The 18,116-nt window shown below is 40.2% G+C and overlaps 1 protein-coding gene across 1 annotated transcript in view; it reads left to right on the top strand.

Moving 5' to 3' along the window:
- The window catches only part of Apbb1ip (amyloid beta precursor protein binding family B member 1 interacting protein), a 102,934-nt gene that overhangs the window by 56,675 nt on the left and 28,143 nt on the right, over positions 1-18,116 (top strand). Inside the window, exons 6-7 of the mRNA XM_076831535.1 lie at positions 1,649-1,808; positions 3,184-3,305. Of these exons, the coding sequence (XP_076687650.1) occupies positions 1,649-1,808; positions 3,184-3,305 (282 nt within the window). The remainder of the gene's footprint in view (positions 1-1,648; positions 1,809-3,183; positions 3,306-18,116) is intronic.

Genomic DNA, 18,116 nt, shown 5'->3' with positions numbered 1-18,116 from the left:
AAATCACAGTTATGTGTTGGTACAGAGATACTCTTCAGCTTGCAAATATGATGGAAGCTGAGAAGAATAATAAATATAATTTCTTCCCATTAAAAGTCACCAGACTGGGGCTGGGGCTGTAGCTCAGTTGGTAGAGCGCTTGCCTAACATGTGTGAGGCACTGGGTTTGATCCTCAGCACCAAAGAAAAATAAAATAAAGGTATTATTAAAAAAAGTCACCAGCTTCCTATTGGTTTTTATATTTCTTAAATTCCATAGTTGTGGACATTTGAAGTTCACATGGATTAAATCTAGTTTGCAATTTTTGCCAAAAAAAAAAATTCTCTTTCACCATGAAATTATGTGGTTTTGTATTTTTTCCTCTCTGTAAAAACAAAGGAAAACACCTGCATATGTGTGGGTGTTTCATTCCTACATCCCTGGGTTGCTATCAGTAACTATGCATAGGAATCTGTAGGAACTGCTCATTCTGTAAACTAGAATGTTAAGGTCGGATTAGGTGAGAGTAGGACAACAAGCTGCTCAGAATCTAACTCAAACTTTTAGAGAAGAAGCAATGTTGCACATTTTTGTGGCTTGTGTCTGCTTTCCAGTCTGTCAAATCACAGTTTTAATAATGGTGAGTCTTGGGCTGGGGATGTAGCTCAAGCGGTAGCGCGCTCACCTTGCATGCGTGCGGCCCAGGTTCGATCCTCAGCACCACATAAAAACAAAGATGTGTCCGCCGAAAACTAAAAAATAAATATTTAAAAAAATTCTCTCTCTCTCTCTCTAAAAAAAAAAATAATAATAATGGTGAGTCTCACTGGGAAGTAAGCATGACCAGCACACAGCACACAGCAAACACACTGCAAATATATATGCTACAGTATCAAAGAAAATCCAAATCCTAGCTGCATTCCTTCATGAATTCTGTTCCATGACACCCAAACCATAGCCTCTTTGGGAAATCAGAAGTTTCGATTATTTTGACACCTTGCCAGTGATCTTTTATGTCCTAACTAAAGATAAGTAAATTCTGCCCCCACCAAATATCCAGATTTGGTTGCTACCAATTTAGTTGCAAAATTCATTCAATAGACTTTTTTTAATGAAACAAAAAGAAAATTGGATCATTTGCCTGCAGGCCTCCAGAACAGCTTGTTTTTCAGTCTGCATTCTTTTGCCGTCATCTACCGCTGATCACTGATCACCTGTAACAAACTTGGCCTTGCCATGAGGAATCTTCGGACTCTGGAGTTGCATGAAACAAAACCCATCTCCAGCTAAGCAAATTTATCAAAACCATGCAGAGGTGGCTTTCAAGTAAGAAATGCTGCAGGCTTTGGGGACGGACCAGAAGGATGCTGGGAAAGCAATAAGTCAGCACCTAGTTCTGTCTATTTGTTCTCCTCTCCCCCACCAGAATGCAGGGTCTCTGAAGGTGGGGCAAGGGCTTTCTGTATTGTCTGTTTTCTGTTTTTGTGAGTTGATTGTTCCAACTGTGTGTTCCTAGCATACACGTGGCTGGCAGGTGAGATCATAACGATCGAGTTCACAGGACATGTTCTTAAGCTGGCAGAAAAAAATAGCAACGCAGAAAACTTAATCTTTGTGGACTTCTCCATTTGCTGAAATTTACTGGCTGCTCTGTGGCTTTCTCCACAGTTAGTGGTCAAGGTGCACATGAATGATAACAGCACAAAGTCACTGATGGTGGATGAGCGACAGTTGGCTCGAGATGTTCTGGACAATCTTTTTGAAAAAACTCACTGTGACTGCAATGTGGATTGGTGTCTTTATGAAATATACCCAGAATTACAAATTGGTAAGTCCCTCCCTGGCAACAGGCTGTACTCCAAAAGCCTTGTGGGTTTGCTTTATGGGCTCTGGTTCCTTAAGAGTTTGGTTCAAGTCTTGAAGACATCGAATATGTCACAGCCGTTATGTGAGATTAGAACTTGCCTCTTGGTTTCTTTGTGGCAAGAAGACTTATTGTAGCAGGTGGCTGGACCTTGAGGGTTATAAGCATTATCATTGCCATCTTTCTCTTAGGTCCATAAGGGAAAGAATGTGGCAGGGTGATTCCTCTTGCTGCATGCCTAGTAAGCCCAGCAGCTTGTGGGAGAGCCTAGGTATCTGTCAGCTGGTGCCCCTGCGGAGGTGGCTGCCTTGTAACTGCAGACCTCCCATCTGTGCTTCCTCCCTCCCTGCCTGCCTAATCTCTGACACTTGGTCTAATGGAAGAAGCTTAGCCCTAGAGAGGAAAGGACAATGATAGAAATTGATGACGTTTCTTTTTTAAAAAGTAATTTAAGAAATTTTCTGTTACTTCTCGTTTTTATTTTTGTACTGGGGATTGAACCCAGGGTGCTTAGCCACTTAGCCACATCTCCAACCTATTTTAATTTTTTTTAAATTCCAGATTGGATCTCACTAAGTTTCTTAGGGACTTGCTAAGTTGCTGAGGTTGGCCTTGAACTTGCAATCATCCTGCCTAAGCCTGTGGAGTCACTGGCATTACAGGCATGTGCCACGGAGCCTGCTTTACTTCTTGTTCTTAATAGCACTGACCTACCATTGCCTTCCAGCAGAACTGGGTGGAACCCAAAATTACCTGTTTTAGAAGTTTGGATGAAATCTTTTTTTCTTTGCAAGAAATAGTCTATACTTAAACAGTCCTTTGAAGATTTCTTCAATTCTATGAATCCAGAAGAGGAATGAAAGCCTTCCTTTATGTTTTAAGTTTGCTTCGGGTATTCATATACATTGTTTTTATAGTTTCAGGGAGCTGGTGCTTTAGGGTACACATTGTGAATCTCACAGTTGCACTCAAAATCTTGAATAATCTTTGCCCTATTGTCCTTTCCAAAAGAGAATGTTTGCCTCCTCATAGGGCTATTTAAAGTTAAAAAAAAAAAAAAAAGGCTATCATAAAAAGTATGAGAGCTGACCATTGTCATTGTATTGTAGGTACTGTCACCTGTAATGGGTTTTTATTAATGGAAGATAAATTGAAAACATGCCACTGAAAGATAAACATAATAGGATTGTAACAGTGTGACATCATGAAAGAATTAAGAATTGTAGAAACCTTGATGAAAACTACGAATCACTGGATTCGATTCAATAATAGCTTGCTTCTCAGTTGAAAAACCTTAATATCTTAGGTCTGAAAGAATGCTGTTTTCTTATTTCATCAGAGAGGTTGTTTGAAGACCACGAAAATGTTGTTGAAGTCTTATCAGACTGGACAAGAGACACCGAAAATAAAGTGCTATTTTTGGAGAAAGAGGAAAAATACGCTGTATTTAAAAATCCCCAGGTAAGATGGCCTGTATATTGTTAAACCATGTAAAGCATGAAGGAAATTTTTTTTTCCACCTGTGTATAGACCACAGTATTATCTTGCAAAATATCACAAATACATTCAAATGAATACAAACTCAATCTTTGGCTATATAAACCAAGAGCCCTTTGAAGGATTTAGAAAGAAAAAGAAATCCACTTGTTTTCTTTCATTCAGAATCCAAAACATACCTATCCATGGTTGTCTAACCCTCCCCTTCTGTCAGCATTTCTGTTGGGCTCCACTATATCTTGATGGCACTTGGCTACTAATGTCTTCTATTTAAAGATCCTGCCAGGTGAGTGGTGCATGCCTGTAATCTCCCAGCAGCTTGGGAGGCTGAAGCAGGAGGATCACAAGTTCAGAGTTCAAAGCCAGTCTCAGCAAGTTAGTGAGGGCCTAAGCAAGTCAGTGAGACCCTATCTCTAAATAAACCTTAAGAAGGGCTGGGGATGTGGCTCAGTAATTAAGTGCCCTGGGTTCAATCCCCATACCAAAAAAAAAAAAAAATCCTCATATCTTTGTTGTTCATATATGTTACTTATTGATGCCGGGATTATTAAAGGGAACACCTAGAAAATGTACAATTTGTTGTGATTTCCTCCTGCAAACAAGTTAAAAAAAAAAAAAAACAACATTATTCTCCGTACTTGAAACTGCTTCCTTCAGGTCATGTGGTATGAGAAGTCTAAACCTTTTCCCACTGTGGCCTTGAGCAACTATCATGGCATGAAAGTCATTACGTTTTAGAAAAGTCTAAGAATGTTAGAGATGGAAGAGATTCCCAGGGTCATTCATCCAGACACTTTCCTTTTTACAGATACAATAAACAAGTCCTTTGTCGCTAGGGGCAGAATTAAGAGACTCCAAAGCGGCTCCCTCAAGGGAAAAAGCTTTATTGTGCTCTTCTGGGGTCTTCTTGAGATGATATGGTGGTCAACTGACAACAAAGCATTAAGTACTATTGTTTATGACAAATGTCAAACACTAAAAGTATCAAGTTTTCAGCCTATACCTACCTTCAGTACCAGATTTTATTGCCTGTATTAATGAGAGTACCATCTAAGCTGCTGTGATAAAGAGACAGTGGCTCAATCAAACTAGAAGCTTATTTCTCAACCACATTCTGGTCCAGACATAAGTGGGAAGAATGGCTCTTCCGTCCTCCCTATGTGACTCCCATCGCTGGGCCCAATGCATCTTTTCCACCTCCCATTTTCTAGTCCATAGGAAGAGAGGAGAGAATCAGGGAAATGCACAACCAGACTTCTGCTTAACATTCCATCAACCTGAAGACAGCTACATGATAACATTGAGCTACAAGAGATGCAGAGAAATCTGGTGTTTGTATGAATAATCATACACACAGCAAAATTTGTGGAATTAAATTCATGACTACCATTTTGGATAACTCTTCCACAAAGCACCTTTAAATATAGTCCATAAAAATGGCACCCAGGAGTTTTGCAGCATGGCTATTGTATAGGTAAGCAGAGAAAGGGGAGAATGAGTATTAGTGGATGTCTGCCATCTGCCAAAGTGTCAAGTGAATTAATGCATCTATCATAATCATAACTCTATGAAATCGTACGAAGTGAACACACTTGGGTAACTACCACCCACAGCAAGACACAGAACATTAATGGAGCTCCTCATGGTCCTTCCCAGTCTTTATTCCCCATTACCAAGGTGACCACTATTCCAATCTTTATTATCTTGGTTTTCCCCCACTTTTTGACATTTATATGAAATGGAATCACACAGTCCTCTTTTGTGTTTAGCTTTTTCCCACTCAACTTTCATTTATGCTGTTGCTTATAACAGTAGCTCTTTTTTCACCGTTGTGTTTTCATTCCATTGTTTGACTATATCAGTATATGTTTATTAATTGTGTTGTTGGTGAATGTTTGACTTGTTTCTAGTGTAGGGCTTAAACAAGTAATGCCAGTGAGAATATCTTACATGTGTCTTTTATTGAATGCATGTGGACATTTATCTTGCATTAAATGATAGATAGGTATGGAATTTCTGGATCATAAGTTATACTTTTTAACTTTAGCAGATACACTGAGCAGTTTTTCAATATATCCTATAATTTGCTCTCCCTTTAACATTGTATGAAAATTCCTGGGGCTGGGGTTATGGCTCAGCGGTAGAGCACATGCTTTGCATGTGCGAGGCCCTGGGTTCGATCCTCAGCCCCACATAAAAATAAATAAATAAAATAAAGATATGTGTCCATCTACAATTAAAAAAAATGAATAAAAAAAGAAAGAAAATTCCTGTTGTTCCAGATACTTGGCAGCCCTTGGTGTTTTGTTTTGTTTTGGTTTTCCTCTTAACTTTAACCATGCTGTGAGTGTGTAGTGGCATCTCCTTTGGTTTTTAAGTTGGATTTTCTCAAAGCCGGTGATTCAAGTACCTTTCAAAATGTTTATTATCCATTTGAATATCCCACTTTTGTGAAGGGTCTCTTCAAGTCCTTTGCCAGCCTCTCACCTGGGGTTAAGTATCAACAAATACCCTGAGAGGAAACACAGCTCTTAGAAGGTCTAGATATGTCTTTGTGGTTTCTTTCTGTCTTGGATTTTGACTCTGTGAGTCTCTAATTGCCTCAATAGCTCTTCAAAGCCTTCATGCTGATTTAAAAAAAAAAAATTTTTTTTAGTTGTAGATGGACACAATACCTTTATTTTATTTATTTATCTTTATGTGGTGCTGAGGATCCAACCCAGGGCCTCACACATGCTAGACAAGTACTCTACCACTGAGCCACAAACCTAGGCCCAATACTGATTTTTTTTTAATCCAGCTCATCTAGCTGGGTTTTTTTGTGGAGTTTTGGTTTACTGTAAGCTATTCTATCATAGAAGGAAATAGAAATCCTCCTAATGAATTCTTTTGGATAATGGTATGTTCTTAAAAATTAAGCAACTAGATTCTTTTAATCTGCAATCCAATTTAAAGACCAAAACTAAAGTATAGGCATTCTTAAAATAGTCAGGTTTTTTCAGTATTTGGCTGAATTCTGTCTTCTGATTAGTGCCCTGCATAGGTCGTGGCTTCAGCATGCTGACCCCCAGGGTAAGAGAAGTACATTGTGCTGGTTCCCATACGGATGTCTCAGCCCTTAAAAAGGGAGGCTTTGTGATTTTGAAATACCTAAAATTTCCTTGTATAAGTTCTGTTGTTGAGACCCTTTGATGATTTTTAACATAAGTCTTTTTTTTAATGGTAGATTTATGGTGAGAGTAAAAAGCCCTAGAGAAGTGTATTTCCAGAGGAAGATTTTAATACAAATATAACTAGAAAATTCTTTCATTGAAGTGCCTTAGATTTTTCTCCCCAAGCTTTGTCTCAAGCTGGTAGCTGAAAAGTCCAAATAAACCTGTCTTTCATTTAGGCTGGTAATTATTTTTTAGATGTAATTGCCAACATTGGTATGAAATGATGAGTCCTGGGATTGGAGGAGCATAACAGGGAGCTTCTACTCCCAGGTTAGGGCCATGTCAGTAAGGATTCAGGCTTGATCTTCCTACTCAACTGGTCCAAGTCGTGGCACCTCCTAGAACATATTTGAAGAGCTAGTAAGAAACAGTACATGAAGAATTGGATCTAACCAGAATCATAAAAGGAAAAGACAGATTCTGAGTGACTTATTTAGTAGTCTCCACAGAAGTTGCCAACGTATTGAACATCTTCCCCATGTTGATCTGTATGAAGAGACTTTAATGAAATTTATTCCAACAGACATTTGTTTGACTTTCATAAACATTTATGGAGCATGTTACATGTATAACCTTGTGCTCACTTGTGGAGAATATGTAGATTAAGATAATCTTGACCTTTGAGAAATTGATAATCTAGCTGGAGAAACAGACGTGCAAAAATGCTTGACACAAAACTTCTAGGTTTAAGATGGGGGCCATATGGGATAAAATTACAGCATGGTATATACTCCAGATGAAGTCCCAGTGCACAAAATTCTGTGAACAGAGCAGAAGATCCTCAGTAATGGTCTATGATGAGAAGTGTAGTTTTCCAATTACTACATTAGTTGGTAATACTCAAGAGGTTAGGGAAGGTATCTGATCAATAAAGCAGTAAAACAAGGAAGTAGGCAATTAAGTAACTCCTCAGCCTTAACCCTAAGAAAAAATATATTCTCCACATAGAGCCATGGTACTTTTGATGGATATGGCTTGTCCCCACCGCCCGCTGCCCAAGGGTCCAGGTGTTGGAAGCTTGATCTTCAGTTCAGTGATGTTGGAAGGGAGAACTTTTGAGAGGCAGGACCTAGTGGGAGGTCCTTGGATCGTGGCACTGCTCCTAGAGAAGAGTAGGGGAGTTCCCATAAAAATGAAGAAAAACAGAATAAGTCCTATTTAATTTTCCTGATGATTGCTGCTATGCACTATCCTGTTGAAGAATAGGAATTAGTCTGGGTGCACAGATGCTGCAAGCTCCATACTATAAGCTGTCATGGAGATGATTTGAATTTTTCCAAAATGAAACTGAAAACATACAGAAGTGTATCATGGAGCCAAAGACAGAAGGTAGGGCCAGGCCTCCCAGTGTCTGGGGCTGGAGATAATGTTATTGAGACCGCGATTAGTATCTTGGTCCCAGCTTTCCCGTGGGCCCTATCTCTATCACACTCTGTCCCTGTCCACAGCTATGTCACTCCTTTCTCTCCCTGTAGACCTTCTTCCTCTGTTCTTTCCTTCATTCCCACACAGTCATTTATGACGATCCTTACACAGTGGCTCCATCTATAAATGGAGTTCAAACTTCTATGTTTGCATAACCTCTTTAAAAAGTTTGTAAAAACATGTACCGCTTAGATATTTGCCTGTTGACTTCTAATTTTTTCATCAGAAGTTTAAGCAGATGTAAAGAATGCAATGTCCAGCATATTGTAAATTTTGGAAGTTTTAAAAAGTATCCAATCCGATTCTGGCCGTTTAAAAAGTATCCAGTGCTTACAGAAGTATTCCCGTGGCAGTTTGATTTCTAACAGCATCCATTTAAGAAACATACGAGGGCTAGGGTTGTGGCTCAGTGGTAGAGCACTTGCCTAGCATGTGTAAGGCACTGGATTCAATCCTCAACACCACATGTAAATAAATGAATAAAATAAAGGTCCATCAGCATCTTTTAAATAAAGCATAGGAATAAGCTTTTATTTTTTTAGAGAAGTCAGTTCAAAGTAAAATGGAGCCGAGAGTATAGAGAGTTCCCTTTACCTCAGATCCCACACAGCTCAGCCTCCTCTACTATAAATACCCTCCACCAGAATGGCAGATTTTTATACTGGATGAGCCTATATTGACAACTCACTATCACTACAACCCAAAGCCCATAGTTGACACTGGGGTTCACTCTTGGTGTCATACAATAAGCTTCTTTATCTTTGGGGACATTTATACTGCTCCTCATTCCCCCACTCCTTGAACTATTCCCATTCTATTGGCTCCACAAATATTTATCACATTATAATCCATTTATATGCTTGCAAGTCTTTTCTTGATTCCTCTTATACGTCCCTTTTACAAATTATGTTTACAAATTGATAAATAAGCTTTAATTTTTGCTCACCATAAGCCACTTGTGTTAAAAAAAAACACAGTTGATTAAAACAACATAAAAACATTTAAAGTTTTTGACATTAGTTAAGCATAATAAGTAAAAAAAATAGGACAAACATCTCTAATTATATAAATAAATGGAGTCATTTTCCCCCTGATTAGTTCTAGAATCAAGGAATGAATGTTCCATATCAATTGTATTCTGGGGAACACAAGTGATATTGGTATTCTATTTTTCATTTTTATAGATGTGAAGTATTAAGATAGATGAAAGTATTGAGAAACTTTGTTCACATTAATAAGTAGAAGGGAATAGAAGAATGCCATTCCATTCTTTGAACTCCCTCCAAGTTATCTGCTCAAGGTCACAGAAGGATCAATGATGGTTCTTTTCATCCATCATCTGGCAAGATAATTAGGTACTTTCCATTGTGTTGGAAGCAAAGAGCTAGATATCATGTGACTTCCAAAAGGATTTGTTATGAGTCTTCCTCTTTTTCATACCAGTATCTCAAGCTTCCCCCTTTGTTTAGGGCCTTTGAGCTCCATTCCCCAGGGCAGTAAAGTTCTTGTGGGTATGAGTTATGCCTTTCCTTTCTAACAGTTGACAAGGCAATTGCGAGAGGAGCCATTCATTCTCAGGCAGATCTATTTTAGAAAAGGTTGAAGATATAGAAATTGATGATGGTGTGTCCTTAGAGAGGCGTCACATGTGTATTTCAGGGAGAAAACTCTTTCAAGCCCCCAGGACTTAGGTTCCGCCACAGTTAACTGTCCTCTGCTTCACAGAGTATTGCACCTATCATGAAATAATGGTATCATCTTTAACAGTTGGTAAGTCCCATGAAGTCATATACTGTTGGAACTTCCTTCCAACCAGTGAAGGCGTTTAGCAAGTGATAGCCATTGAATTGTTAAGACATGATGTCAACAACTCTAGTTTTGCTGATCTTTAAGCAAGATAAATTCTGTGCACCTCAGGCTGTCTTTCCTGGGCTTAGCATTGATGGAGAACACTGAGTCTTCTCTCCCTTGTAATGCTAAGCTCCAAAGGCTGGAAATGGAGCTCAGTGGTAGAGCCTTCCCTTGGAATGTGTGATGTCCTGGTTTGGATTCTCTACAGGGCTACAATATAAATAAGTACATATATGAATAAATGCCAAAGAAACAAAGTAATGCAAAACAAAAAGTTTGTAAGATGCTGGTAATCTACAAATTATTTCTTGTTGAGGGGTTAATTACAATTGGTTGGAGAAGAAATATAAAAATACATTTAAGTCTATACAAGTCAAGTCTTCTACAAGAAATTGTGTGTGTGATCAGGGTGAACAAATTAGAAGATAATTCTATCAGTCTGGACCAAAAGTGGTTTGGAGGGCCCCCCTCCCCCAATTCCATTCCTCCAGAAGTGAGGATGGAACACACCCTTGAAATGCCAAGGAAGAATAGAAAGCAAGGATAGACTTCCCCACAGAGACGGCCCCAGAGCTGGATATGCAAAGAAGTGGGGATGTCCTGTCCCTTTTATACATTTTAGATTTTCTTTGTTCTCAGGGTCTCCTCTCCCCATCCTGCATAACTATGTGACTAGTGGCCAGAAGATAAGCCAGAGGGTGAGAAGGAACCCCTCAGGGTTGTCTTTCCCATTCTGCCCAGGGGCTGCCCAGGAAGTGCTTCACTAACAACCTTTTGAGAAACAGTTCCCTGTAGGCAGGTAACCTGGGTAACAGGTGGAGGGGGAAGGAGTGCTTTAGGAGAGTTGAGCATTTGATTTCCTTTTCTTTCCTACCAGCCCCCATCTTCCCACAGGACCCAATTATTTATTATCTATATTGACTGCCTTTTGTGCCCCCACACACACTTCACCATCACATGCATGGGTGGTATTTATAGCCAGAAGAAAGGAAGTGACATACAGAAAGAGAAGTGAGGTTTAGGGACAGCTCCTTTGGTTACAGTTCATGTCTGTTTTTGTCAAACATGGTTTAAATGGTTGGTCATGTGTGATTGACTGAGATTCAGCTGCTTGTTACAAGAGCAGGTTACGGTCTGTTTACTATGTTCACTATGGACCAAGAAACTTTTAGTCCAGACTTAAAATAAGTACAGAGGCAGGGCATAGTGACTCACACCTGTAATCCCAGACACTCAGGAGGCTGAGGCAGGAGGTAGGCTAATTCGAGAGCCTCAGCAATTTAGTGAAAGTCCATCTCAAAATAAAACAAAGTCCTGAGGATGCAGCTCAGTGGTAGATCGCCCCTGGGTTCAACTCCCAGTACCCACAAAAACTGAAAATATCTATAAGTATGCCTGCCTACAGGCACATGCATACAGAGGCAGCTTCAGGCCAAACATCACCCAATTTTATAAAAGTATATATGGTAGCAGGGGCTGACCAGATAACTCCAAGAACCAGGGCAGGGACCCTCTCAGAGAGTCTTAGGGGTGAGGGATGAACTCCCTGAGGAACTGAAGTCTTTTATGTTTGTCAAGGGAGTTAGACCAGTGTGCAAGGCAGGACGGGGAGAATTCTGAATCATAGACCAGGATTATCAAGGACCAGAGTCCAGTTCAAGTTCAAGGAGTAGAAAAGGCCCAGTGAGGGTGATATGAAGAACATTCTGAAAACAGATGTGCCCAGTGCCTAACGTGGAGGACCTGCACCCAGGGTTTCAAGTCATAGCTTCACAAAAGGGGAAGTTTTCTGTTCACATTTGCCTTTTAAGAAATTGCTTCTTGCTGGAAAGCAGTGTTGTGGAGCTGCTGAGCTGGGTCCTAAAGTCAGCCGGGTTGGGTTTGAAATCCTGGCTCTTTCACTTTACCAACTTTGGGCCCTTGAACAAATTATCGACTTCACCAGGGCTTTAATTTTTGTTTTAAAAAATAGAGATAATTTATTTTAAAGCATATATCATGAGAATTAATGGACATTATCTACCAGTAATAATGATAATAATTATTATTGTTGTCTGCTTCCATGTAAAGAATAATGTGGAAAAGGAAGGAATGGAAGGAGACTAGGGATGTTAGTAACCATCCAGGATGCTGTCAACAGTGAGCGCTGGATAGGGGTTTTCATAACGGGCTGACCCAGACTTTGTTCTGGAGCACAGTGCTGTACAATCTCTGACGTTTCAGGCAGGATGTCGGAGAAGCATGAATCTGAGGCTAACCTTGGGCTGCCTGAGCTGACCAAGACAAACTAAGGAGGAAGGACTTAAATCCCTTCATCTCGGGGTTTCCTCCAGGATGCCAGCCTTTGTTCAAGAATCATCTACAAATACTTCATCATGAGTGTCTGCTTTGTGCTAGAATAAAGCCAGCACTGGAGACTGTGGCTGAAGTGAGGCCGCAGCAGGGGACAAAATTAGAACAGTGATATAGGGACATTCTGCTCGGGCTGGGTTTCTGGGGAACAGTAACACATTGTAGCAGGGATACCGTGCGCTGAGGATGGGTGATGGGCACTATCCTCAGCCCCAGGACAGAGTCGTCAGGGAGGGAACCCAGTGAAAGAAACTATGGGCTGGTGGGCCATGACACCCAGGAAGAGGAAGGGAGGCGTTTTGTTCATTGGCAATTCTGGCCACTCTATCGTTGATGAATCTTCCCAGGGCTCCGGGTATTGTGGAACACTAAGTACCTTCTGAAAGAGAGAACACCTAGAAAATCTCTTCTATATTTCTATTTTGCATTTCAGTGATTACTAGGGGAAGGCAGAATAAACGGATAGGGGAAAAGCAGCAGAGAATCCCACAGGACATGCCTCGAAGCAGGTCACACCCCAACATTTACAGGGTCTGGGGCAACAATACAACTGAAGGTTCAAATAACATACATCTCTGTGTTTAAACTTATACAGCAAGTTAATAAGCAGTTAAATAAAATGTGTTCTGCATCCCATACCTCATTCTCCCCTGGAAGTATGAATTCCTTTGAGTTCCATGTGACAACATGGTGGCATGGTTCTCTGTGCAAGAATCACCCATCGTGCTCTATGGGTCCTTGTGGATACACATGTTGTTTTATTCAGCTTTTTCGCTGCTGTGACTGAAAGACCCAACAAGAACAACTGTAGAGGAGGAAAGGTTTATTTAGGGGCTCACAGTTTCAGAGATCTCAGTCCCTAATGGCTGGCTCCATTCCTCGGGGCTCAAGGTGAGGCAGGACATAGTGGCAGGAAAGTGGGGTGGAGGGAAGCAGCTCACATGATGATCAGAAAACAGAGAGAGAGGTCTCCACTTGCCAGATACAAATTTATACCCCAAAGACACTCCCCCCAGTGAACCACTTCCTCCAGCCACACCCCACCCGCCTCCAGTTACCAGTGAATCCCATCAGAGATTAATTCCATGATTAGGTTGAGGCTATCATCACCCAAACATTTCTCCTCCAAACCTTCTTGCACTGTCTCACACGTGAGCTTTTGGAGGACACCTCACATCCAAACCATAGCACATATGGACACTCCAGCCCAAACAAGCTCCAAATACCTCATCCTCCCAGGCAAACAGTTGCCTGTTGGCCATCCCCTCTGTCCTAGGATGTCCCCACGAGTAACAGCTTAACCCTCAGGAGGGAGGATTCAGGGAAGGGACTCAGAACCATGTGAGCAAGAAGTTAAGGCCCTTGGTTTAAGGAGCATGTACTGCACAGTAGAGGGGGTTATTGTGTCAAGTGAACATGTCCCTTTGGTCCCCTGACTGGATGATGATGAGAGACACTTTAAAGCAGAGATCCTTTAAAGCATGAGGTCAGGACAGAGGTACTGGAGCTCAGAACATGATATCCCCAAATATGGCACTTTGGCATGCTGAGTAATTTGAGCTAAAGGACATTTGAAGGGCCTCAGAAGCAGGAAGTACTCTCTGGTCTTCTTCCCTCTTTCCTCCATTCCCCATTTGTCCCCCAAACCAGGTCATAGAACCACTTATTCCCCCCAGCACAAAACATAGTCTAGAAAGATTACTCTCTGATTTCCTCCTCCCTTCTGTGCTTGAAGGTCCTCATGTGACAGGTGTCCTGCCCCATGTCCTGGGGGAAGGAATGTCATACAGAGGCACAGAAAACAAATCTGAACAAACAGGTTTTGCTGAGCGTCCTTACCACACTAGTTTATTGCCCCACTCTGTCCAGTCGTGTTTCTCCACCACTGTCCACTTCTTTCATTGGACTTAGCATAATAATACAGTTCTCTCTGCATCTTTGGCTTTTCATCTCTGAAGACTGCCATGTTATGTAAAACTTTGTTAATTAAATTTGTTAAGCTTTTCCCTTGTTGACCTATTGTCCTATAGTATAGGGGCATCCTCCATGACCCCTTCATAGGTGATGAGAAGGTATTATTTTTTTCTCCTCTACAGGGTCCTCTTGACCACATGGTGTTGTCCCTCTGGGGGAAAGTGGATTGAGGCAGGAGAACATTATTATCTTAGTAAAAGTAACTTCTGGAAACTCACTGTGCAAAGATTAGTGACATTGCTAGTATAGGGGAGAACAGATTTCTTTCCTCAGCTGTCACTAGGTTTATGGGTGAGGTCCCTATAACAAAAGACAAACTTAAAAAGGAAGAGCACCCACATTTATTTAAGTTTTGTGGACATGGAGGCTTTGAAATAAAAACTCAAAGGCACAGAAAAAACTGAGTATTTTTATGGACTGTCGAGCAGAAGTATGATGGTAGGACAAGGAAGATCTTATGGTAATAAACTGGGGAATTTAGCAAAGCCTGTTTGTTCAGGGGTGTGTGTGTGTGTGTGTGTGTGTGTGTGTGTGTGTGTCCTGTGACTTCAGAATGAAGAACCTTCTTTTTCTCTGGGGTTAGAGAGGGAAGCTCTCTTATGAGGGTCTTTAGGATCTCTGATCTACTTTAGAATAAGGTCAGAGAATTATTTTATGGCCTGCTTCAGGGGAGAAGGATAGAAAAGATCTCTCTGATCTTCTTTTCTTTCTGCTGTCTTCTCAGATGCCTAGGTGCTATACTGGGGGGCACTGTGTCCTGAACCTCATCACCCGAAAAACCAAAAGAGAAATCTAAGGACTGAGGACTGGTTCTGGTGATGGGCTACTACTGCACTAAGAAAAAGTCTCCCCATGACTTGGGTGCCCTGTCCTCTCCCCAGACAGTGTGGGTGTGTGTATTAGGCAGTGCACAAAAACAACCTAAGAATCCCAGCGCCTTAAACCAGCTGACGCTTACTTCCTCCTGGGTACACAGGTCCCCTGTCCTTGGCTCTAGAGTGAGAGTCAGATTCAGGTAATTTTGCACGTCTCTTGTTCTGCTGGGCAGCACACGTCTGTGACACATTCTTCTCTCCAATAGCAAGAGAACAGACAAAAAGTTCCTCCACCCCAAGCTGATGATTTGACTCTTCCACCCTCATTCTGTTGGCCAAAGCAGTCCCACAGCCAAGTGCAACATAAGAGAGACATGGAAATAAGCTCCACCCACTCTACAGGATGAAAGGCATGGGTGTATTCTGACACAGGAAAGAAAAGAATTGGGAGCAAGGCTCTGATCCTCATTCTGGTGGATGGCATTAATCCCATAGCTCTCGCCAGGCTGGTTGTTCATTGACACCTAATTTTTTTTTGACACCTAATATTTATACACCTCTGTGCAACCATCACCACAATCAATCTCCATATCACTTTTTGTACTCTTATTGGTACATTATAATTAGACATAGTAGTGGGGTTCATAATAGCACATTCATACACACACATAGCATAATTTGATCAATCATATTCCCTAGTACCCTCCCTTTCACTCTCCTCCTCTCTCCCCTGATGCTCTTACTCTACTCTACCCTACTGATCTCCCTTCTGTTATTTATTATTATTATCATATTATTATTATTTCAATAAGTGCATTATAATGATATAAGTAAGCAGGATTCATTGTGGTATACTGTACATGGACATAGCATAATTTGGTAGATTTCATTCTCCAGTACTTTCCTGTACCCTCCCCTCCTCCATGCCTCAATCGGCTTCCTCTACTCGATAGGTCTTTCTTCTATTTTTGTGAGAGCCCCCCCTCCTTTTTTAATTTCCTTTTTTCCTCCCCTCTCTAGCTTCCACATAGAAGAGAAAAAATTTGACCCTTGACTTTCTGAACCTGGCTTATTTCACTTAGCAGCATGTTCTCCAGTTCCATCCATTTACCAGCAAATGACATAATTTCATTCTTCTTTATGGCTGAGATATAGCAAGTGAACTAAAGAGGCATTTCTCAAAAGAAATACAAATGGCAAACAAAATATATGAAAAACTGTTCAAAGTCCTCAGAAATCAGGGAAATGCAAATCAAAACTACACTTTCATCCTACTCCAGTCAGAATGGCAATCATCAAGAATACAGATAACAATGCTGACAAGGATGTGGGGGTAAAGATGCACTTACTTATACGTTGTTGGTGAGACTGAAAATTAGTACAACCACTCTGGAAAGCAGTACGAAGTTTCCTCAGAAGACTAGGAATGGAACCACCATATGACCCAGCAAACCCATTCCTTAGTATTTATCCAAAAGAACTAAAATAAGTGATATATTCATAACAATATTTATAGCAGTACAATTCACAATAGTCAACTTATGGAACCAGCCTAGGAGCCCATCAACAAACAAATGAATAAAGAAAATGTGTTCTATATACACAATGGAATTTTAATTCATGAAATTTTAGCTGATACATAGAAACAAAAATCATGCACATACATGTGGTACCATGTAATACCTATGTTTGCTATGTGTACACATTGTGTAAGGTTCAAACAAGGATATGTCTTCAGTCATCATTTATTTAAGGTTAAAACATTCAAAATGCTTTCTTTTAGCTTTTTGAAATGTCCAGTATGTTCTTATTATCTATAGTCATCCTACTGTTCAATGACACATCAGAACTTCTTATTTCCACCTAATTGTAACGTAGTGCCCATTATCAACCTCTAATTCCTACCCCTTATCAACCTTTCCCCCTCCCTAGAGTTTTAGTTTTAATCCTTTTTAAGTGTACCCTTCATTGGTATTTAGTGTATTCATATTGTTGTGCTGAACTGTCTCCTACCACATATAGCATTTTTTTTAATATTTTTTTTGTTGTCAATGTACCTTTATTTTATTTATTTATATGTGAAGATGAGAATCAAACCCAGTGCCTCACACACACTAGGCAAGCACTCCACCATGGAGCCACAACCCCAGCCTCCCATATATAGCATTTTAATGCTGAAAAAAATTAAGAAGAACGCAAAGCTCTGGAACTAACTAGCCTTAAGTAAATCACATAATCCTCAGTTTCCTTATTTGTAAAGCAGCATTAGCAATAGTACCTATGTTCCAAAGTTCTTGTAAAAATGAAATGAAAAACATACCCATAAAGCCTTAGCTTAGAGTTCCTACAGGTAATTTATGTTATTTAGTATGATTAGTTATAATCCTCAAGCTAATCATGTAAAATTAAAATAATTTAATAATTCCTACATTATAATCACAGGAATTCACAACATACTGTCTTTTGGAACAATAAGTAAAAGTAAAAAGATCTAGAAAAAAATACATTAAAAGAAAACTACTTTTCAGTAAGAATTCTCAAAGCGGGCTGGGGATATGCTCAGTTGGTAAAGTGCTTACCTCTCATGCACAAGGCCCTGAGTTCAATTCCCAGCACTACAAAAAAAAAAAAAAAAAAAAAAAGAAAGAATTCTCAAAGGAATTGTACTTGACCTATTTCCCCTATTTAAGTCAGAAAATCACTGTTTTACTCATTGCATTTCTGGGTTTATGCTAATTCTGTAGATCTGATTTGCCTATAGTTCGATTCCTAACTTTCTGTCCTGTACACTTGGTTCTTAGACTACAGTGTACATAATAATCCAGGAAGGACATTGAAATGTAGGTGGATTTTCCCTGGAGATTCCAGGCCAGTAGATTGGGAGCCTGGGAACATACATTTTATTAGATATTAAAGTAATCTGGGGGTCACATTTGGAGAAACACTTCTATGGTATAAGTAAACATTTGTATCTAGATTCAGAAGGGTCCCTAATTTAGATACTGTGCTCCTGAGGTTTAATTTCTACTCCGAGTACATTTTTTCATGTATTATTTTATAAAATTCTATGCTTTCACATAAAAGTCCTCAATACTTAAATTGTGACAGTGGTCCCATATAACATTCCCTCTGTGTGTGAGTAC

The sequence above is a fragment of the Callospermophilus lateralis genome, chromosome 13 (assembly GCF_048772815.1).
Source record: "Callospermophilus lateralis isolate mCalLat2 chromosome 13, mCalLat2.hap1, whole genome shotgun sequence".
In the NCBI taxonomy this organism is placed as follows: Eukaryota; Metazoa; Chordata; class Mammalia; order Rodentia; family Sciuridae; genus Callospermophilus; species Callospermophilus lateralis.
The sequence above is the reverse complement of the archived record's forward strand: the minus strand, read 5'-3'. Positions and strand labels throughout refer to the sequence as shown.